Source organism: Leptinotarsa decemlineata, unplaced genomic scaffold, assembly GCF_025532065.1.
Source record: "Leptinotarsa decemlineata unplaced genomic scaffold, Ldec_3_MD MMD2_tig00000199_RagTag_RagTag, whole genome shotgun sequence".
NCBI lineage: Eukaryota > Metazoa > Arthropoda > Insecta > Coleoptera > Chrysomelidae > Leptinotarsa > Leptinotarsa decemlineata.
The window spans coordinates 12668747-12693873 of record NW_027412544.1 but is presented as its reverse complement, the minus strand read 5'-3'; the positions used below and the strand labels follow the sequence as shown (position 1 = coordinate 12693873).

General features: G+C 35.6%; 2 protein-coding genes across 3 annotated transcripts in view; both read left to right on the top strand.

Moving 5' to 3' along the window:
- The window catches only part of LOC111512097 (pyrokinin-1 receptor), a 289960-nt gene that overhangs the window by 28068 nt on the left and 236765 nt on the right, over nucleotides 1–25127 (top strand). The window lies entirely within an intron of this gene.
- Nucleotides 73–2065, top strand: LOC141481439 (uncharacterized). The gene is made up of 2 exons (XM_074172961.1): nucleotides 73–224; nucleotides 288–2065. The coding sequence occupies exons 1-2, from the start codon at nucleotides 73–75 to the stop codon at nucleotides 997–999; spliced, it is 864 nt and encodes a 287-aa protein (XP_074029062.1). The 3' UTR covers nucleotides 1000–2065.

Sequence of the window (25127 nt, the reverse complement as noted above, 5' to 3'; positions counted from 1 at the left end):
CCCCTCCCCTCCCCGAAGCCCCGCCCCCCGACTCCCAACATTTGCGCATGTACACCCCTACCCTCATCGCGCATGTGCGCTCCCACCATTTTCCCACCGCTCACGCATCGAAGTCGATACCCTCCGGAGAGCACTCCACAACATTCAGTTCGAGAAGTCATCTCATCGAGAGCAGTCCACTCCACAACAAGGCAGTACGTTCCAACGACCAACTTGATATTTGAGTAAGTAAATTAGGAATGTTATTTTTTATATCAACTAACTTTGTATTATTTCTTCTTTTTCAGAATGGCAACCAATACACAGGAGGTGAATAATGCTGTGGCGTCTATTCTGCCGGTGTCCGCTGACCAGGAGGAGGCAGCATCTTCGAGAGCGGTGACGGTTGACCAGCCAACCACTTCGCGTTCGCGAGTTAGGTGCAGATCTTCTAGCCCTGACTTATTCGAGGAGGAGGAGGAAGTCAGGGCTGTGAAGAAGGTTTGCCAACGACCTGCAGCAAAGGTTGGTCCTATTTCAAAGTACCGAGCTACTTGCAATAGGACTAATCCTTATGCAGGTAGTTTTTCGACCTCTCGTAAGAGGGCCTCCACACCAGCAGCAGCACCAGCAGCAGTGGAAATTCCGAGGAGTCCTTCTCCGGAGTTGGTGATATTGTCGCCGTTGGTGACGCGACTACCACCGCTGCCAGCGACACCGGCGGATCCTGAGGTGTTGGTGCCACAGCCTATCGGAGAGGTTAGTGAAAAGATGAGTGTTTTTCTGCAGAGATGCAAGAAAGCAGAACGAGCTGCCCGATCTAGCGAGGCCGCGTTGGTTACCATGAAGCGACAAATGGCTGAAATGGATAACCGACGGAGGGAAATCCAAAAGGAAATGGCCGAAATAGATCGGAATTATGCATCTCTGCAGGAAAGGTGTAAAGCAGAGACCTCTTCGATAAAGCTGTACAAAAAAATAGTGACAGTTATGGACACTCTTTTTGTAGATGAAGTGTAAATGTAAGATTAGTTTTAGGTTAGTTAGGAGTATTTAATTATGGTAGTTTTAAGTTTATATTTGTTAAGTTTATATTGAATAAAGGAAAAGGAAGTGAAATAAAGGGTGTACACTGTTTTTTGGTTTGGTACACATTGAACAATGCGATGGTTGGAGCATTTTTCTTCACTTCCTCTTATTATTATTATTATTTTTTTTATTTCAATTCCAAGTTCTTCTAGACAAATACCTCACATCAATTTTTGTGTCCTCTAATCACTTGTAAATAATTTCATGTGAAGAAAATTTAAAAAATAAAAAATAGACATGTTTCATAGTGAAATCGACAAGTATATTTCATTTGTATTTTATCCATTCAAGTATCTCTTTCATTGAATATGTCTTATGTCACTTTGCAATTTACCCCTACTCATTGAATATGTCTTATGTCACACTACAATTTACCCCTACTCAATGTTCCACTCCTCTCCCACTCCCTCTCGAAAGTATAAAAGTAGAAATCATCTGATGAAACATTCAGTTGATCAGCTAGCATCGAGATGGAACCCGATTCAACCTCCGAACCCTATAGCTGCCCGGATCAGGGGTACAACTTCAATTACTGGGATAACAGCCAGGTACAGGTAGTCTCTTCCACCACGGAACCCCACAGTCCGCCATACGAATACCGGGATCACGACATCAGGATGCAAGTTCAACATGTCACTGGCAGTGACGAAGGACACTTGGATGACTCGGAATATCCAGATCCTGACGGATGGTGGGACCCTGCTTATGATGACATTGTCCCAATGAGTAGCGACGACGATGATGATGACGACGACGACTCTGGTGATGATGCTGATGACGAGCTTGACGTTAGACGTCCTCCACCATCCCCTATCCTCATCGAGGATAGTCCTCCGCCATCCCCAATCCTAATCGATGATGATGTCCTCAATTCCGATGATGACATATAATCATCTACTCGTCCATCATTTCCTTTCCTTTCCTTCCACGGAGTACACACTTTTTGGTTGGTGTACACGAGGCACTGCGAGGCTGGGGCAGTGTCTTCCTCCCTTCCTCTCCCTCTTATTAGTTTTTTTTTCCATAATAATCACTAGAATTTCTCCTAATAATCGCTCAGAGTTTCATTCTTGATGTTTTCGAATCTCAAACACTGTTCTACATTTCACCCCCTCCATTTCATTTCTTCCAATATAAATATAGCAACAATCCCAGTTCTATATCATTCTTCCACAATGTCGAGTACAGGACCCATCCAAGTACATGAAATAGATTCAACGTCTGATCATTTGAGTACAACCTTCGCTCAATTTCTGCAGCGAATCTATGATCTTCCTGATGATTTCGCAGAACGAGTGGAACAAGGTATTCAGGACGACATAGATGCTGTTGACGATAATAATGCGGATGATGTGATTAGTATATCATCTGATTCAGCTGATTATGACGACGACGACATCATGAGTATATCATCTGATTCAGATGACTACTATGAGGATGATATCATTAGTATATCATCTGATTCAGATGACGATACCATAATTATTGTTTCTGATGATGAGGAGCGTTAGTCCATATCATTGCATGGATTAATAAAAAAATAACAGCCCTTTTCAGGGCTACAATTAAAGACTGAAACAATAAAAAAAATAGCTCTTTTCAGAGCTACCATTATACTTTCAAACAGAAACAGATTCATACCATTGTTAACATTATGTTAACATTATAATCTCAAACGAAATATATGTATGTGAAAGTATTCATCATTATATGCATATGAATGATTGACAAATGCCAACTTCAACTTTCATTTAAAGTAGTACTCATCATATGCATAGATATTCAATGACTATCAAATTCCAAATTTCGACTTTTCAGTCAAAGTAGTAATTTATTTGTCATATAATGTATAGATATTCAAAGACTAACAAATTTCCAACTTAGACTTTTATTAGTCAAAGTATTCATTTGTCACATAATCTATGAATACTAATACAACTAACTACTGTTTGTGTGAATAATGTAGCCCTGAAAAGGGCTGTTGTTTTTTTTTTGACCAGTAGGTCCACGGTTATTGTGCCACAGGTTGGACATTATTACATATAATACATGTAGATACTCGGGTGAAGTTTGTTAGTGGCCTCTCGCAAGCTTCACACCAATTCTGTCCCATTTCCATAATTGAGACAGTGTTGTGGGTGTTGACATGGGCATACCACCCTCCATTATTGTTTCTATGCGAATAAAACCGAAAGCAGCACCAACATAGTTTTTTGTTCTCTCCATCTATTGTGCTGATCAATACGTATGCATCCAATGCACAATACAAATCCAAGGGATCTTCCAGTGTCTCACTGACATTGAGTGTTCGCATACCGATCCTCATAGCACCATCACCTTCAGTTGTGTCAGCTTCTATCCCTTCATCATCTCCTTCTTCATCCATGACCCTCTCAAACTCCATCACGTCATCATCTTCGTCGCTTTGGTTGGCCTCGTTTTCAACTTCGTCTATCTCATCTTCATCGACTCCAACATCTTCTGCTTCAACTATCACTTCCTCTAGCGGAACATTGACATCCTCATCATCTGATTCGTCTATCCAATTGTTTTCATCAACAGCAGCTATTCTATTTAATGCAGCATTTATTTTTGCAGAATTCATCTTGTTGTTGTTTGCTCACAGTTGTAGAGAGTGAATGAATGAACTCTAGGTTTGCAAGTCAACTTATATAGGAGGTGATGCGACTCCCACTTGACTCGTTTAGAGTGGAATAGTAGGAGAAGTTATCCCACTATACTTCCACATGATGTTGATTCGTATAAATAGAGATCGTAGGTATAGGAGAGAGCATTCAGAGTTTCTGTAAGTCATCTCTTAATATTTCTAATCGAATTAGTAAAATGCCGTTTCCAAAAGAGTGGAATGAAAAACCAAAAGTGTGTGTCTACCCAATGATGATTGCAGGGGCTATTGTGTGCTACTTTTGTCAAATAAGTAGACCTAAGGATTCAATCAATCCATGTACTGGTATGTGTAGTGATTGCGTGTTGCGGATTCAACTATCGCCTCCTTCTCATCCACCGAAGCGAACAAAATCGGATTATCGTCAACAACAGTTACGGTGTCTGAAGTGTTCCGAACCTATAATATTTAACAATATAGGTATCTGTAGAAATATTTGTGGTACCTGTGCTGCCGTTCCAACTCCACTGCAACGTTGTTTGCGTTGTGATACATATTCCATGAATTGTTGGAATCATGTATGCAATGCATGTAGAAGTACTTGGGATCTGTGTGAGAAGGTTGGTCAACTCTACCCCAATAGGAGAATCCATTTTTTTCAATGTTGGTGTTTGACGCACGAGCAACAACTATTGAGGAATAGAGTCAAAGAACGTTCCACATCCACAGAGACATATTAACATTTTTCATTTTTTTATTATCGTTATTGTCCTCTATTATTAATAAATATATATATTTTGAATTTATTTGTATTATTTTCTAACATTTAAAAATACATGCATGCAACACAAAGTTTTCCTCTTAAATGACAAAGATTGTTACATGCGTGAATAGTTTAGTGAGAGAGCGCATGTGCCAGTTGATGAAAGAGCGCATGCGCTAGTTTATTTTCTTCTATAAATGGTGAGGTCTCAGTAACATCATCACCTTTCCTATCCACATTCTATTGCTATCACATATCATTCCTCAGACCTTAATAATCATGAGCTCTATGCCGCTATTGATTGCTGAAGATGGTTCACCACTTGTTGATATCGATCAGACTGATTTTGAAAATATTCCAGTATTACATTTATCGAGTCAAGATTCGATAAATGATTTTGATATTAACGACTTCGTTAACTTTGCAGATGTGCCAGAACCAAATGAGCAAATTATTATTGAAAATCCGATCGTTTCGCAATTATCATCACTCAAACACTCTTCATCTACCCTTCCTCTTGGTGTTGATAAGAAATCTAGAACAATCAAGAGGAAGGTTACTAAGGCATCTTCATCGATTGTCACTGACTTTAAAGAAAAGAAAGAATCCAAAAGTGTTGTGCGACAGAAAAAACCCGCAACGAAAAGTGACAGATCGAAGAGGAAGCCAAAAGGTACTCCTAAAGAAATGAAGAGTGATTTGAAAGCTGAACCGCTATCTTCTTTCAGCCCCCTCCATCGGTTTGGGGAAATGAAAAGGAAAGCAAAATGCCGTCTTGTAAAGGCACAGATGACTATTGCTGAACTTGAAAAGAGTGAGCGAGCTATTAATGCTAATAATGAAACTCTTGAAGCATTAGATGCCAAGATTGCATTAGCGAAGGTTGAATTGGCTAGAATGTCTAAAGATGCTGATGAACTCCGTTCAAAAATTGGTAAAGATAAGCAATTCCATCAACGTTCGAGAATGCAAGCTCAGGCTGAGCTTGAGGAGTCGACTAAGCTTTATGAGACAGCATTATCAGTGAGAGATAATTGGCAAAAAGAGTTGGATACTGCATTTCAAAGTGACGGCGATTAGTTTTGGGAATGATAATGTGTTTTCAATATCGTGAGTTGAAAAATATAAGCGGGAATGGAGTATACAATTAATTTGGTTTGGTATACACAGAACATTGCGAATGGCTGGGGCAATGTTTACCGCTGCAATATTTTTCAGTTCACATACTTATAATTGAAATGAAAACAATAATGAACTTTAATATTACTTTATTCATAAAAGTCACTATTATATACATTTAAACCATATTTGATTCATCAATCCAAGAATTTTGTTCGCTAGGAAGGCCTAACCACTTTACATATACTTTATTTTTTCTTCTCTTCAACACCTTCTCAATCAGATATACGTCAGGATTCTCGGTTCGTAATAACTCTTCTTCGTAAAAACATCCTCTAATCGGCTGTTCATTCATATCTTCAAGATTATAAGTCGTTGGGATGGTTTTATTAATTTTAACAATCTTGAATAGCTCCGTGGTAAAATTCGCAGTGTAAGACTTTTCAAAAATATGTTTGTATTTACTTATACGTACAATATCATTTAATTGGAATTTGGGTTTACTTTGTCTTCCTCCAATTCCATTGATACCCTTGAATTTTAATTTTGTTGTTGAATCAACATTGATGGGTGCCATACCTATTGTACGATGAACTTTATTATTATATCTACTAGTTATAATTGGAAGAATATCAAGCCATTTGTGGTGACCTCTCATCGAAAATTCCTTGTAGAGCCATGCCTTTATTGTACGAATCACTCTTTCTGCTATAGCTGCCTTCTTTGTGCTAAATGTTGAATAATGATTGATATTATATTCTCGCATGAGAGATGAGAAGCTTTTATTGAAAAATTCTTTCCCTTGATCGCTTTGTATGTGTTTGGGGGAGTATTTGGCTTCTTTCAGTACATGTTTCATTGCATTAGTTACTGTACTACCTGTTTTATCTTTAACTGCTACAGTCCACAGATATTTGGAGTAACAATCTATCACTACAAGTATATATCGGTATCCTTCATTACTTTTTGCATAAGGTTGCAGTTCAGCTAAATCTATTTGCCATAGATCTGCAAAACCTTTGATGGTGGTTATTCTTCTACGAAAATTACGTCTTGCAGGTTTATGTAATTCATTAACAACTTGTCGTTTGACATCACTTATTTCATTAGTCATTCTATTTCAATATGATTAAAGAGAAAAGGTGATAATGTTACTGCATTGAATGATGATGTGACAGTGATCATTACATGTGAATATGTTAATATATTATACCTTCTTCACGTAATTCTTCAATTATTGAAATTATTTCATTATCATGTCCGGTATGTCCGGCTGACTTTGAAGCTACCAATAGTCGTAGGCGAGCAACTAACTCTTTCGGTGAATTCCAGTACACATAATTCACAGGTTTAGAATTATATATTTTCTCCATTTTCACTCGTTTGAGTGCTCCACCAATTTTACTTCTACTTCTTATTGGATATTGTCGTGAGTCTAATAGAGGTTTGATAACTTCACGAAATTTTTTAGAATTTGTATTTTTAAAACCATTCTTCAGATGATATTGTTTATATGGAGCATTCGTTATTTTCAATATTTTGGAATATACTTGACGAGTTTCTTCATTATCAACATCTTGTGGATTCTTCAAAAAAATCATATCATACAATTCTGGACTACCTGCGCATTCATATTTTTTCACTTTATTAGCATCCCAAAATGAAATGTTTCCATCTTTGAAATTTACCACTAGACTTCCCATTTTCAGCTTTTGTGTAATTGGATCCATACGTACGCCAAATGTTCCATCATATGCTGGATTTCTAGATTTTATATTATTCAAATGTTTCATCAAAACATCTTCACCACTTTCATTCATAACAGGTGAGATGTCAGGATCCGAGGAATCGATGTGGGACGATGATGGTGTTTCGAATAGAGTTGTTCTCATATCGTCTTGAAGTGTGCTCGTGTCACTATTCACAGATGATACACTACCAAAAGATTGTTTTCTTCCTATTGGAGTACTCATGGGATAATTTGAAGTAGATTGAACAGTTCCATGATTTGGTGATAACACTGGTGATTTAGAAGTAGCGTTTGATGATAAAACATTCAATGGTTTCATTATGGGCTCATACAATCTTTCAAGTGTCGTACGATTTTCAATATTATCATTCTTGATAGAGTTGAATTTCTGCCTGACAGCTTCTGTTGTCTCTACTAGTTGACGTTTCAAATTTATTTCATTGTTTTTATTTTCAGGATCTTTTTTTGTATTCATAATGCCCTTTTTTTTGAATTAAAGCTTAATTCGTTGGTGAAGTGACCACTACAATATTCAGTGATCGAATAAGTTCCAAAAACAAGATCATGGGTATATAAAACTATCGAATCCTTTGCGATATCTACCTTCATCTATTTTTCTATCCTTATCAATGACTAGAAATCCATATTGGTCCTCCCAACATTTAACACACATCAATTGGAATTGTTTGAATGTTACATCGGGTGAAACATGATCTGAATAAATGTGATGTAAATTCGTCTCATCTTGTTTGAACATTATAATGAAATTGGTATTGTCACGCACTAACTGTTTGGGTACCCGTGAATATGTCTGTGCTAGATAAAAACAATCAACATCCTTATGACGTCCCATACAGAAATATGATCTAATAATATCTTGCTTTTCACATATCACATCATCGAAAATGAAAACAGAATTAGGCTTAGCGTCGGAGGGTTCCACTATTTCTGCATTATTGCTGAATGTATAAAAACCTAATCCTTTTATAGGTTCCAAAACACTTCGCAAGTACTGATATTTAGGTTGATTGAGTGATTTCGAATAGAGATACACATTTCTAAATCTCAGTCCTTGTGGATGTGTTAATAGTGATATCATTGCATTCGTCTTTCCACAATTTGAAGGTCCTATAATGAGTCCTCGAACTGATGATGGAAGTAGTGGACCATGTCTGAATACCCTTTGTCCATTCAATCCACAACCAAATTTCTCATCTAGATTATCTACAGCAAACTTTTCTTTCTGTTTTACAATGCGCATCGTGCCGTGGTTGGAGACTATATAAATGTTATTAGCTTATTCATTTCAATGTGTACCATCAAACGATACGGACGTATTGAAAGTGATCGTAAAATTAAAAGAGGTTGTGGTTTTGTTAATGATTTAATAAACAAACTTCCTTTCGAATTACATCTACCGGAGGTTATCAATACTGTGGACCGGGTACAAAATTGAAACAACGTTTAGCTCGTAACGACCCTGGAATCAATAAATTAGATATTGAATGCAAAAAACACGATATTCAATATTCTAAGCATCCATCCGATCTTGCAGCAAGACATTTAGCCGACAAAGAACTTGAATACAGCGCTTGGGATAGGGTTAAATCGAAGGACGCGAGTATTGGGGAAAGAGCAGCTGCATTACTTGTCACCAACATTATGAAAGCGAAAAGACATATGGGCATGGGTTGTAGTACCAATAAGAAAAAATGTAAGAGGAAACAAACGAAGAAAAATAAAATTAAAAAAGTTGCATTTGGTGCTGGGATAGTCCATAAAGTGCGAAATGTATTGAAGAAAGCTGGTGGGAATCAATTTGTGACGAATAATAGCAAAAAAGCTATCACTGTGGCATTGCAGGCGGCACGTAAATACCTTAAAGCTGCCGGTGGAAAGAAGAAAATCCGCACACCACGCATAATTCCTGTTCCCAAGATCGGTGGACTTTTACCATTGATACCAATTTTTGCTGGACTATCCGCACTAGGAAGTTTGGCGGGAGCTGCTGCTGGTATTACCAAGGCCGTGAATTCGGCAAAAGCCAGCAGAGCGGCTTTAATGGAAGCCAATCGTCACAATAAAACCATGGAGGCTGTAGCATTAGGCAAACGCGGAAGTGGAATATATCTCAAACCATACCGTAAAGGTTTAGGACTATATTTAAAACCATACAAAGCCACAAACAAAACAAAAAACTAATTGAACCCCTACCTCAGAGGCCTCTTACTGATCTCGATCTCAGTTATTATGCACAAAAAATGAAAATTCCACATTTTCGTGGTGTTTTTATGCGTGATAGATTACCATCTTCAGGTCCAAAACAAAACGAGACAGCTATTGTTAATTTAGATGGAATAAGTGGACCAGGAACACATTGGGTGGCATATAAAAAATGTGGGAAAGAAGTCACATATTTCGATAGTTTTGGAGATCTACCCCCACCATTGGAATTGACTCGATTCTTTCGAAAATGTTCGAATGTAAAAATCAAATATAACTATGATCGACAACAGAAATTTAATACAGTTCTCTGTGGTCACTTGTGCTTGCAGTTTCTCTCTAAATAATTTTCCAAATAAAAATGGATTCAACACCAAAACTGGATCGGGAGGCTATCAAGGGAATGGGGTTTTCACTTAGAATGTTTTCAAAATATGGTACCTTGAAAAAAATGGATAAAGTGATGCTTGCAAATATGCCTAAGGAAGTGATACTTGCATGTGTTGCACATGAGATTGCATATGTTTGGGAAAAGTTGCCTAAGCATCTGCAAGATGACATCGATATAATGAAACATAGATATTGTTATGAGCACCACCACCACGATCAAAATTCAGAATCGGATGTTAATGACGGTCCTATACCTCGGAAATCTATGTGTTGTATTTGTAATATAGAGGATGTGAATATTGGTATCAATAAAAATGATACTTATTACAATACAACACCTTCCAAAAAGTGTAAATTGTCTCAAATGTGCTGTTGCTGTGTACAATAATAAATTGAAATGTGTTTCAAAATATTCATCAGTCATGTCACGAAAGTTCGAGCTACAAGCTGTCGGGACAAGTGTCTTGAGTGCGGATTTTTTTCCACCAATTGAATTGGATAGGAACAGTCGTTATGGATTAGGACTTTTGGGATTCTATGGGTGCAATACAATCAATAATATAACTGAAGCTAATAACTTAGTTAGTTTTAGAATCAGTAATGACAACTCATCGATACCCCAAAAGTTGACAATTGAAATTCCATGTGGTGCTTATGAAATAGAAGAGATCAATGCCGTCATACAGAAACATATCATGTTCAGATTGTTTCATGATAAAAAACCAAATGATGTCGTTGCAGATGATATTTTCTATCTACACGCCAATAATAATACATTCAAATGTGAAATGCGATCCAAATATGAAATTGATCTGACACATCCAAATTCAATAGCAGAAATGATGGGGTTCGCTCATGAAATATTTCCACCAAATCAGATACATGAATCATCATTACCAATAAACATTACAACTGTGAGACTTATCCGCTTAGATTGCAATATAATATCTGGTTCATATATAAATGGTGAAGAATCCCACATTCTTTTCTCATTCGATATTGATGTTGAACCTGGCTACAATCTCACTAAAGAACCACACAGTATTATATATATGCCTGTCAGTCCAGAAGGTCGTCAATTGATTCACAACATTACAGTGCGTATTTTGGATGAAAAAAATAACCTTATCGATTTTGGAAGTGAAGAAGAGATTTTCATTATTTTGGAATTGAAGAAAATCGAATAACTGTTGTTATGGGTTTCATTTATAATAGACAAAATCGCATTGAACAATCCCAAACGAGTTGCACTATCAAAAAGAAAGGTGTGCATAAAAAGAAGCTCATTCCACAAGTGTATGCTAAACAGTTAGCACATAACGCTCTGTCTGTGAGTGATCTTAAATTTTTGAAATCGATTGGATTGAAAGTGAGAAAATAACAATGGTGCTCGAAACAAACAATGAAAAGTTGAATATATTCAATGAACCAGTGCTCGATCATTCTCTCATAAGTTTACATGAGCACACATATAAGCCCTATGGATCACCGCTATTCAGGAATTCGGATGAAATCAGAATTGCAATCAATAATCAAGATGTTATACTAGATATTGCCGAGAGCTTCATTTACATAGAAGGTTAATTCACCCCCAAAGATGTAGCGAAAACATGCTATCTCTCGAATAATGCAATTGCATTTCTCTTTGACGAAATTCGTTATGAAATGGGAGGTGAACAAGTGGCTGTTGTTAGAAAACCTGGGATAACATCTACAATGAAAACCATGATATCATTTGGACAATCTCATGCTAACACATTATTGACATCTGGTTGGGGACTTTCACAATTGAAGCAAGATATCTTGGATACAAACAGTCATGTTTTTAGTGGAAAACTACCACTGAAATATTTGATGGGTTTTGCTGAAGATTACAACAAAAGTATCTTGAATGCCAAACAGGAATTGATTTTGATTATCGCTCGATCATTCAAAAACTCATATATAGGTGAGGTTGATGCTGATTTGGAAATAAATAAAATCGAATGGAAAATAAGGCATATTGTACCAGATGATAAACACAAGCTCAAACTTTTGAGTAGAATAAACAAAAGCGGTCTGAATGCCAAAATCAAGTTGGCGTATCGTATGTGGGACCTCTATGAACTACCATCATTACGTGGGACTTCTTCAGACATATGGGCCATCAAAACAACTAACGCATTGGAAACTCCTCGTTTTGTCATCATCGCATTCCAAAGTACTACCACATCTGAAGATAGAACACAAGATATTACAAAATTCACAACTGCTGATATCAATAGTATTCGAGTATACTTGAATTCTGAAGTTTATCCATATGAGCGTTGGAATTTGAATTTCGATAAAAAACTTGATGCTCCTGCTTATTATGCTTTTGAGAGTTTCCAGCGAAGTTATTATGATAAAGATATGAGTGAACCTCTGATGGACATTGGACAATTTAGAGAGAATCCACTATTCGTCATCGATTGTTCCCATCAACCGAATGCAACAAAATCATCAACTATTGATATAAAGATTGAGTTTGAGACGAGGAAGACCAAGTTTCCAGACAACACTAAAGTATATGCATTAATTTTGCATGATACAGTTTTAACATACAATGCATTGGATGGTTCAGTTCATAGCAGATATTGACACTTTTTTTTTCACTCTATCATGTACTGTTTTATGATCTTTTTTTTTATTTGTAACTGACTTATATCATGTATTGTATTTTATATCATATTTATTGTTTTGTAATCATTTTCTATTGTATTTCATCAGATTTAAATAAATAAAACATGAAAATAATACAAAGTTTTTTATTTGACATTATTTATGATTCACAGGAACATACAGACTATCTAAAATAACTTCTTCCTCATAATCATCATTTTCGCGACCATCTTCAATTTCCTCTCGATTTTCATCATTCAATTCAAAGTGATGAATAATCCATTCTGGCAAGTATGGTTGGAGGCTATACAGGAATCTTCTTAGGTTCAGTTCAATCATAACCTCACAAAGTTGCCACAATTCCAATTCATTATCCAAAAATTTGTTGCAAACTTCTGCACCACTCCAATAGTTCTCAGCATCACGAAGGCATAATTCGATTTGTTTTTCATCATAGCATACACTCATATCATAAACGCTTGCATGTTCGGCTCCATCACCCAACACCTTCAATTTAGACGACAAATGTTGAACCGATGATTTGAGATCTACAATATCGACCCAATCTTGACTTGCGTACTGCATCCACATCTTTAAATGGTGGAACTGAAATCGAACAAAAAAAAAACAATAAGCAACCTCCAATTTTTCAGTGATATAATACTCACATTCCCATTTTACTTGTAGTTACAAAGTGAGTGTATTCAACTAAGTTAGTAATGTTTATATTTCCATATAATTATCATCTAATATATGAATATTAATAAAACAATAAGAAATTCATTATAATTACTATTATTATTCAATCATATTGAATTTGACTAGAGTTATCGTTTTCACACCAAAAAAAAAACTTTGTAAGCTATGACCTAAAGAAATTCACTATAAATTATTACTATTATTCAATCATATTGAATTTGACTAGAGATCGCGTTTTCATGCCAGCAAAACTTTGTTGGCTCTGTCCTAAATACATCATCGTATATTTACCACCTGATGAGTTGATACAAGATATATCGTCATCACTGAATTGCAACGAAATACGTTTTGGTAGCCATGTTTTAAATAATTTATCATTGCTCACATCTTGCAAAGTTAATAAAATTGATTTACCAAATCGTGTAGAATAAGTTGACATATTTTTAATTATGTACACTTCATCAATTGGCAATGATGATAAGGCCTTTTGCTCTAGTATTTCAACCTCCTGTACAATCAAATTATTAATTTTATTCAAGTCTACTTTTGAAACGGACATGATGAAAATATATATGAAAATATAAACAATTTCCAACAGACAAATACACTCACCGTCTTCCTTCTATTACGAACTGAATAACACTCTACCAATTGCTAACTGCTGCAGATATATTCGTCTACTGATTTCATAGTGTGCCAGGCATTTCTTTTATATTAAACAGTGTGAGTCACCCCCACCATGAAACCGTGAAAGATTCACATTGCTAGTTGCTATCCACTAGAGATGCCTGACGTCACAGCCAAGCCCATCTCCCAACTTGATGCGATAACAGTTGCCGGTACGAGCAAGCAGTGGTCGTTGCGGTCTCGGAGAGGGTAGACGCTAGGCAAACAGTCCTCGGCTGCCGTTGTGTCACCATCGATAGCGGGGCTAGAGCGAACCTTCATCGCTTCAGGAGAGGTGAGGGCAGACCGATGAATACGCATTACTCTGCCACACGTCGTGGAGTGAACATGTCGCTCTCTAGCCGTTGAACGGTTATTGCTGTGACGTCACTCCACTACTAACTTGGTGCCCTAACACCGATGGAGCATTTATTACTTGGAGGATCTTCGAAGTATGCAGACGTATGTTTGTACATAGACAAACAAGCACATGATGAAACCCTGTACCGTGCATTCTCCTACACACACACATAAACACACAAAATCTCATATGAAAAAAAAATCTGAACGATCCATGCACCAGACACTTCAAGGTCACAATGCCTTGACTTCACTGCACAACAAAAAAACTTCACCAAACAACAACCAATAAAAAAAGCAATTAATACGTCATAGTGGTGGGGGGAGGCCGAGAATCAGCTGTAAACAACTACTCACAATCATTTATTAACAAGGTCACCTTCACACCTTATTCCTCCTTCCTTGACACTTTCCACCTCAACAATCAACATTTTTCCAATAAAAATGTTAAAGAATGTACGGAGCTGCTTTTTGGTTATATATCTGTATTTTACATTTTTAAGGTTAATGGCATACTTGGTATGACTGATGCTGTCAATATTTCTATATTTCAACATTTTTATTGGAAAAATATTGATTGTTGAATTAAAAAGGGTCAATTAAGAAGAAATAAGGTGTTAAGGTGATCTAGTAAATGAATGTTTGTGTTTAAAATAGTTTATCTTGTGAAAAATAAAGCTGAAAAGTTGCTCATTTCTGAACTTTGTAGGGCCGTAACTTTGTAAATGAAGGAGAGCGCCGCTTTTTTCTTTCGAATTCGTAATCTTTGCATCAAAATACGTAAGTATACTCAAACATTTTTTCAAAATCACCGGGTACCCTCAAAACGAATATTTACCGAATATTGATATGCTTGAGGAATATGCTTCAACAAAGGAATATGAAAACAGAATAGTTCCAATCCAACTGATATTATCGACTGCCACATTTCACTAACAGATATATTCCTTGAAAAATATTATTATGGTTGTGGTTCATATCACTACGATTTCATTTGTCACCGAGAGGTATCATCAAGATTTTGGAAATAAGGTTGAATTATTTCGTAAGAAACTACTCATTATGAATGCATGATATCCCCTACCACAGAATCTTCTGAATTCAAAAACATTTTACTTGTGATATATTGTCTGAAAGGCAAATCAATAATGGATACATCGGTGGGAAAGTTTATCAAACATTTTGAAATATTCATTAACGACACTCATTACTGTGAATGAAAAAAACTTTATATTTTGAATATCGATTCAAGAAGTCTTATAATGGTGACGATTCAGCATATTTCGAATTATATTCTAGTGGTCCTTGTTTTTCAAAAAATTGTGGACAACCTTCATCTTGTTAAAACAAATGAACAACCTAAAGTACATGATCAGTTGTGTGATTAATAGTTGTTTAAAGAATGCAATATACTTTTTTTCGTTGTAAAAACTATTGAGAATGATTAAGAGTTCTCATACGTATTTTGGAGATGGACGTTGTACTAAAGTTACGACTCGAATTTTCTATTAGACACACGTTTCATATCGTTACGTTATACAAGTGATAAATACATTAATAAATACGTGTCAAATGGAAAATATGCACGAGCAAAGCCTGTGAGAAATGAAGGAGTTGCTGTAGCAGTTGTAGGGCATACAGCGGTGAATATTTTTCAATCTTGAGACTATTTCTTGAACTTCTGAAAGCAGCATGTATCAAATTCTAAAAAAGTGAAAATGTTATTCCAGAATGAATAAAAATTGTATGAAAATGATTCAGGGACACGTATGAAGATTAATGAAGTGATAAATCGTTATTCATTGGCGATGATAATCACCAATCTATGTGTACTCCCCTGACGAATTTGAATTTGAATCTACATGGGTGTAGGGAAATCGACATATTCCAGACGACCGTTGTCAACTCAAGTGGTCAAAAATATTTCAAACTTCTGAATAAAACTATAAACTCCACAATCACTCATCTACTTGAAGTCGAAATCTCATGCTTCATCAACTTTAAACTTAGGGAATTAAAGAAAAAATTGGAATCCAAAATGTTTGTTACACAAAACTCTCTCGATACCCAGTCAAGCAAAAACAGTTCATAGCAGTGACCCACAAAATGCCATCAAGTGTGCGAATATAATCTGGTATTTCTTGACATTCACGTAATGAGAAAACGTTATATCTCTGCGGTAGTAATTTCAGTTCAGTCCATTTTCAACATTCTATACCAATTTATTTAGACAACGGCTCTAATTGTATGCATACAGGTTTGTTGGGTAACAGGATCAAATTATCTAAGAAAAACAGTTGTTGGCTTGTCAACGTTTCGAATTTGATTCAACAATTCTTCAGGTCTCGAGGAGGAGTTTTTCGATGTTGAGACCATGACTAAATTCAGAATCATCAGACAGGTTAGATATACAGTGCATTTCTTTAATATCCCCCTTTTATTTTTTAAACGGGTCAATTGAAAAAATGGAAATTTGGGATAATGAAATTATTGCCTGAAAACTTTATTTTGGAGTGAAATTGACAGACAAAAAATTCAAGATGGCGATTGGGCGCTATTTGGGAAAAATATTAAATGGAAAGGGGGGTCATGTGTCACATTATTTTGAAAGTGCTGACGAATACTCTACAACTCTAGAATATGAAGTCAATTTCTTCACCTACTACAAAATGGCGGAAAATTTAATAATTTCCTGAAGACAAACACATTAATATCGATATTTCTAAAAATATTTCTTTTTATCCGCCATATGGCAATTCCAACAACCGGATGAGGTTTGTTGAGTTATTTTTGTTTATAAAATCAATAAAAAATGTCAGTACGACAACGAACATCATTGTTCAGTTAAAATATCCTCATTTAGTTTTCGGTTTTACTAGTAGAAAGGTACCACGTCAACAATCTCCAAAATGGTCAATTCTCGTCCATTGGAAGAAAGAATTGAAGCGATTTTTATTTACGGTGCGACGCGTAACTTTCACGAGACCGAAAGGATTTTCAATGAACGTTTTCCGAATCATCCTGTCTGTTGAAAATATTTGAGGGAACTTGTATCCAAATTCACACCTACCGGTAATAACAAGAGCCCCCAGGTCATCCGTCCATTCCGGAAGAACAGCAAGTGCAAATAATTAGTGAGATGGTAGTAAATCCTGAACAGTCTATTTATTTCATCGCGAATGTTTGTGAGGTGTCTTCTTCTACTGTGTGGAGACTTTTAAAGAGGAATAGGTATCATCCATACAAAATTCAAATGGTACACCAATTAACTGAAGATGACCCTGATTGAAGAACAGAATTCTGCCAATTCATGACGAAAACCATTGCAAGACATCCTACCTATCTCCACAATATTTGTTTTGGTGACGAATGTTCATTTTTTTCAAACGGCAATGTTCACAGACAAAATTGCACTTATTGGAGTGACACCAACCCTCACGTTTTCCAAAAAACACATACTCAATATCCAGAAAAAATTAACGTTTGGGCAGAAATATTGAAAAACCATATTGTAGGACCTCTATTTATTGATCGAAATTTAACAGGGGAGCTGCATTTGAATATGCTGAAAACTACTATTGATCCTCTCATCACTGAAATCATCGAAGCAAATTTTAATGAATTCGATATGGATATTGTATTCCAACAAGATGAAGCACCACTACATTGTTCCAGACAAGTAAGACTCTATTTGGATTCTACTTTTCCCGGTCGTTGGATTATCCGTCGAGGTCCTACAGTCCGCTCGCCAGATTTGACACCTTTGGACTTTTATGGGGCTATTTGAAGCAAACGGTGCACCAAACTGAACCTGCTTCAAAATTGTATAGACGGCATAGAATAATGAATATTTGTAGAGATATTGACGTTACTGTGTTCGAAAATGTTCGACGTGAAATATCGGATAGGAGGTTCATATGTTAAGAAGTTCAATGGAACCATTTCGAGCATTTTCTGAACCGACCTCAAGCTTATTTCCACATATTATGTAGTTGAACTTCAATGTATTCAGGCAATTATTAAAAGTTCCGCCATTATATTCTAGGGTTGTGAAGCATTTGTCAGGACCTTCAAAAAGGTGCGTCACGAGACTCACCTTTTCATTAAATTTTTTTCTTTTGTGGCGCCCAGTCGCCATATTGAACGTTTCATCTGTCAATTTTACTTCAAAATAAAGTATTCATGCAATAATTTTATTATCCCAAATTTCAATTTTTTGAGTTGACCCGTTCAAAAAATAAAGGGGAGGGGGACATTAAAAATAACACTGTATATGAGAAATAAAAAACATTCAGAAACAACAAGACACTATTATTTGAAGCAAACGAATGACTTTATCATAACAACACTACACATGAGTATATATTGATAATAAATATTTAAGTTTCTCAGCTCAGGGTAAGATACTATAAGCTGAACTTAACAATGAAAATATTTCTGGCTGTGAATAAAATTCAAGGCAGGGATTTTTCTCCCACCCGTTCGAAACATTTCCACTCTCAATGACCTTCATTTGTCATGTTTCGTGCATATGTATATCCAAAATTCCAATATTCCATTTCGAACATAATTTTCTATAAGCTCTATCTACCATATTGTATAGCAGATCATGAGGACAGATAAAACATCGAATGGCAATAAAAATACCGCCACCAAAAATTATAGTTGGAAAATGTTTGAAATATAATGAGAATATCAACATGTCATACATTTGTCTCATCTGAAAACTGCGGAATGAAACAAATATCATATCTCGAATGAGTAGAGGAGAGGAGAAGTTGTGATAAAATCCCTTAACATAAAGAACTATGATTGTGACCACTTCAGTTAAATTGTATTCAACTAACCTCAAGGTCCGTCAAATTTCAGAGCTGAATAACTTTCCATTGTATGGAAAAGCAGATTAGGAGTCTTGATGAAATATCAAAGTATCAACACCAAAATATTCGAATGAGCTAATGTATAGTTAACACTGTGTAATGTAAATCAATTCAAGCATAATATTGAATTCACAAGTCGAAATGAATTGAAGAATTCTTTACAGTTTATGAGCATTTTGAAGAATGAAATGACTCACATCTAAAAATTCTCACTCCTAAAATGATTCTAATATCAACAGATTACAAGATTTTACATTCATTCATTTTGTCGTTGAGAACGACCTATGAATAAAACTTTTAATAGTATCGAGATGAATCTGTTTATATGAATTCTGCACGATCAAAGGAAAAACACTTTTTATATCACTGCTTATGTGAATTCCTGCAGATATAAAAACGAGGAATGTTATCTCTGGAAGAATAATTCCAATTATTTTGAATTATGAATGAGTAATTTTGCTGTTTTACTGAATTATGATGTGAAATCTCTTTTCCAACTTTCATCCAATCATTCAGCGTCTCTGAAGTTGATTGGAGAATTTTATGAATTGTAAATGGAAATTCCTCATACGTCAAATCAGGTGATCAATCTGGCCCATTTTGTGGATATGAATATCTTCAATTTGATTGCAGATTAATTTTGCCTACGGAAATTTGACATTGAATGCAATTGTGCTCTATCATTTGGATAGAGGCATTGATTCAACTAGTCATTCACCATTCTGTTCGACCTTGATGTTATCCCATTAAAAAGTTAATAAGAGGTGACTACGTCCGCACTATATCAACAAAGACACAAACATACATACATTGCAAGTTCATTTAAAGCTTCTGAAAACATTGGAATATCACCTGTCAATGAGCATTGTCGATAAGCATATCGACAAAAACCTCCAAGACAACGGTAAGAGGAATGGACGCTTTTATTGCTTTTCGTTTTATGTATTGAACGTTTTTGATGGTCACTATCATTATTATGGACTTTGACAGCAATAATCGAAACTGATTCTCTATTTGACAAATTACCATTTCATATTGTTATTTTTTTAGGTGAATGAATAACGTTCTTATTTCATCAATTCATCAGAAGCGTGAAGTTAAACGTGTTTATTTTCAACTTCAAGTCTTTACTCAAACCTGAACTCAACCTAGATCAACTAATATTCCTAGTGATAAACTTAGGTAAATATAATGTTCATTTCTATGGGAAATATATGAAACTTTTCGTTTTATTGTACTGCATAATGAAGCTACAGTAATAAACTAACCCACATGTCATCCGAAACTCAAAAATCTTTCAATATAAATGAGGTCTATGTGTCTCAGAAGATAACTCTGACACATTTTCACCAGGAATTCCCGAGGATGGTAAAAGAAAACAGAAATTATTAATGACATTTTATTATATAAAATTTCAGACGACGCCAACGGGTACTGAATTAAAAACTGTCCAAGTTGGGTAAACATTCCTATATACGAGTATACCTCAAAGCTACAACTTTTAATATCAGTTCTCAAAGGTATGAAAAATTCAGTCGTATTATATCTGAAAGCTTGGGATGAAATACCAAACTTAATTTCTGATAAGAAAAGAGGGCTGCTTGACAAGGCATTGAAAAGTTTAGCGAATAAAATTTGTTCTATTTTTCTTGTAATGTATTCAAGTTTATGGAAGGTTCGTTAGATGGATGATTAGATGGATGATTGATATTCCTATGATCTTTTTTTAAAAATAGGAATGCCTCACTGAAGTGATTTTTTCATTAAAAAGTAGTTATTACGAGGGAGTTTTTCTCCCAGTTTGTATATGAAAGAAACTTTTTTGGATACTCTACACATATTTGTAGATTTAATTTGTTTAAATTGCTTACTGTCTTTCTTTCTTTGGAAGATTTTCACCTTTTTTTATGAGGATGAAGAAGTAGAAAGTCAAAACCGTTCTTCGGTAGAAATGCTAAAATTCAATCATTTATTTCTTTCGTAGTATTTTTTGGAACCGAGAAACCAAACTATCGATCGATTTATCTGATGATGACCCAATGCTGATGAATTCAAGAAACATTTTATTGTGTAATGTTTACTCAACAATTTCGAATTAATTCAAGTTCATTCGTGATATTAGCCAGGAGACTAGTTGTTTTCTGATATGCCTCAGTCCATTCAAACTACTATGGCTGAACTGGCTTGACTGACTTGAACATTTAAAGTTCATTTCTTTAGATTTGTTTACTGCCTGTCTTCAAGCATAGCCCAATAACTAATAAGAAAGTTTTTCTTTCCTATTCAGAGAAATCGGGCAAATTTTGGATATGCAGTTGGTTAGTACATCGTCCACTAGATGAAGTGACATTTTGTTGTTCGTTCCAAAATAGGACAAGGAATTGAATACTCCAAAAGAATTTAGATTTTCAATCATGGAATATCATTGACTTTAGGTCGATGATAGCGACTATCTTGCACTGACGAGTGGCTAATGAGCCCGAAACCGGTCTGCAAGTGTGCCCGTTCCAAAATTGGAGGTCGACTCTTTCAGTCGTATTGCCAATTGCATATGCAGGAAATTTTCTGTGAAGATTCCTAAGCTGACGCCTATCGGATACAATCCAACACCGTTCGTGGTATTAGCCAGGAAAGTAGTTGTTTTCTGATATGCGTCAGTTCATTCATCCTACTGTGTAGGTATATCCAAAACTGGCTTGAACATTTGAAGTTCATTTCTTTAGATTTGTTTATTGTCTGTCTTCAAGCATAGCCCAATAACTAATAAAGTTTTTCTTCCATATTTAAATGAATCGGTCAAATTTTGGATATGCAGTTGGTTAGTACCTCGTTCACTAGATGGAGTGACATTTTGTTGTTCGCTCCAACTTTGGACGAGGAATTTAATACTCTAACAGAATTTCGATTTTCAATTATGGAATATCATTGACTTTAGGTCGATAATGGCGACTATCTTGACTGACGAGTGGCTAATGAGCTCGAAACCGGTCTGCAAGTGTGCCCGTTCCAAAATTGAAGGTCGACTCTCTCAGTTGTATTGCCAATTGCATATGTAGGAAATTTTCAGTGAAGATTCCTGCACTGACGCCTGTCGGATATAATCCAACGCCCTTCGTGGTAGAAAGTTTTTCTTCCCTATCCAGAGGAATTGGTCAAATTTTGGATATGCAGTTGGTTAGTACCTCGTTCACTAGATGGAGTGATATTTTGTTGTTTGCTCCAACTTAGGACGAGGAATGAAATGCCTGAAAAAATTTCTATTTTCAATTATGAAAATATCATTGACTTTAGGTCGATGATGGCCATTATCTTGCACTAACGAGTGGCAAATGAGCCCGAAACCGGTCTGCAAGTGTGCTCTTTCCAAAATTGGAGCTCGACTCTTTCAGTTGTATTGCCAATTGCATATGCAGGAAATTTTCTGTGAAGATTCCTGTACTGACGCCTGTCGGATATAATAACGCCGTTGCATCAGCATTTGAAGTTCATTTCTTTAGATTTATTCACTGCCTGTCTTCAAGCATAGCCCATTTACTATTAGGAAACATTCGAGAGATGATCTTTCAACTTATATAGTTTCAACTCCATATGATTGCTGCTTGAATGGTTGATAAATGGAATTTGAAACCTCCGGCGTGAAATGAATTTTTTGAAACCACGCTCACCAAAACAAAAATGCTGTCTTCTGACACGCTTTTCGTTAACCAGGTTTGAGCATCATCAAGTGATGACTGAAACTACTTTCAAAAGCTATGTTGATGTTTTCACATGCATCTAGACGAATCCATACCTTGCATAATGATAGTCATTGAATCAGTTCCATTATTTTTTTTAGGTTAAAATGAATAATTATTTGAAAAATTTGCTGATATTCAATGAATTTATTAATACTATCAAGTTTTTGACATTTCTTAAAAATAATTAGTTTTTTCTAATTTACCAAAACAGCTTGCAGGATAAAATTCTAAAATTAGTGTAGTGAAATGAGCATGTTTTTACAAGTTAATTTTTAATTATTTACCTAATTTTTTAATTTTTAGTTGATTTCATTCAATATTAATAATTAATTGACATGAGCGAACTGAAAGGAAGTGAGAGAGAGAGGAGTCAATATATCCTAATACATGTCTCACTCAGTCTCATGCCAGTGGATAATGCCCACGCGCTCCTACCCACAGAGGTTTAAAATTGATTTTAGGGGATGATTGGCCCCTTGGATCAGTCTGTCTTTTTGTAAAAGGTTTCAAAATAGTTTTCTGGTGGACATATATGAAAATGGAGCATCAGAATTTACGTGAAGTTAAGTAATTATTTTGGGAGCTTTTGAGTGTCTGTACAGAAATACGGCCGACGTAAAGTGTCTGGGAGTATTGACGACTTATTTTAAAGGATATCGCCTATAATATACGTGAAAATCGTCTTGGAGAATTTACGTGAGGTAAGTAATGTATTTAAGTATCTTGATTACCTGATACCTAAAAATTGGCCGTCTAAGTAAGCTAGCACATAGGCATGTGTTCTTAGTACATACTAACACTACTCAATCGTCCACATTTCCTTCGTCAGAAAATTCGTGACGTCTGGTGGCCCTGGGATCTTACTCTGATATGAGTATCCAAATCTAAAAAAAATGGAATCTATAAGTCACATCTTTACAGAATTTGCGACGAAGAATTATCGACAATTGCCAATAAATTATCCCAGAAATATTTTTAAATGTGATATTATTTGTCGAATGAAACTTTTATTATTGCAGTTTGTAATGCGTTTATAAAACAATCGACTGAGTAGTGGGTAAGCACTAAAATGTAATTCTCAGAAAAAGTCTGGCTCTAGAATAAATACCGAAACAAGGATTGATTACGGTCAGCTTCATAACGAAATTTGGGAAAATCTTAGGGGTTTCCGCAAGGCCTTGAGACTTTGCATGTGTACTGTGAATATCAGACAATATTTTATCTGAATAATCCTGGAATTTTGGGTTTTCATGCCCCTGGATGATATCAATCAAATACGAAGTGAAGATTACTAAATGTTACTGCTTTTGAATGAAAGGTTCAGAACTTATCAGTAACACTGTTTTCTTTCGCGAATTCCTTCAGGAAACACTCATAACTGGGAATTTACAATTCAAAGTATACCAGATGTTCATATTTTACTTGGTACGGAATGTTCCTTGTTAAGCCTTCTTAATGAGAAGATGTAACATTGTTTGATCTGAATAGATTGGGCATGATGCCATATTCTCACTTCCATTCAGATTCATGTAAGCTGTTCATTTTAGTTTCTCCCATATTTTGTTGGGCTCTGTTATTGGCGTTGTCATAATTAGTAATATGTACACTGTAACTCTATCGTTACCCTGAACTCGGATAACTATACTGTATACAGTTCTGTTTTCTATATTATACATAACTTCTTTTTTATTGAATGGAATTTTTTAAATTTAGGAAGTGAAAGTGACTAGCCTCCTGCTTTTGGCTTTCTACTACTCCATCTTGATACAAAAAAAAGGGATGAGGGAATCTTCCAAAGAAAGGAAGGAAGTAATCAATTTGAAAATAAGTAACTCTATACATGGATGTGTAGATCATTCAGAGAAGTAACTTTCAGACACAAACAGAAAGAAAGTCCTCCTGAAACAGCAACTTTCATGTATACATTGAATTACACGAAAGAAAAAGATTCTTTCGAAAAAAATACTTCTATATGAACACTGAATCATACAGAAGATACTTTTCTCTACTCAGTTTTTATTTCAAACATTCGTTATAAAATAAGAAATAAAAATCAAATATCATTCACATAAGTTCTACTTTGAATGAATGGTAATAAATGTCACCCTCACTGGTATACACTGATGTTTCGCCTTAAGACACTCGCCCTGAGGCTCTTCAGTACCAAATTGAATAACATTAACAGTACCAAATTTGAAAGATTCCG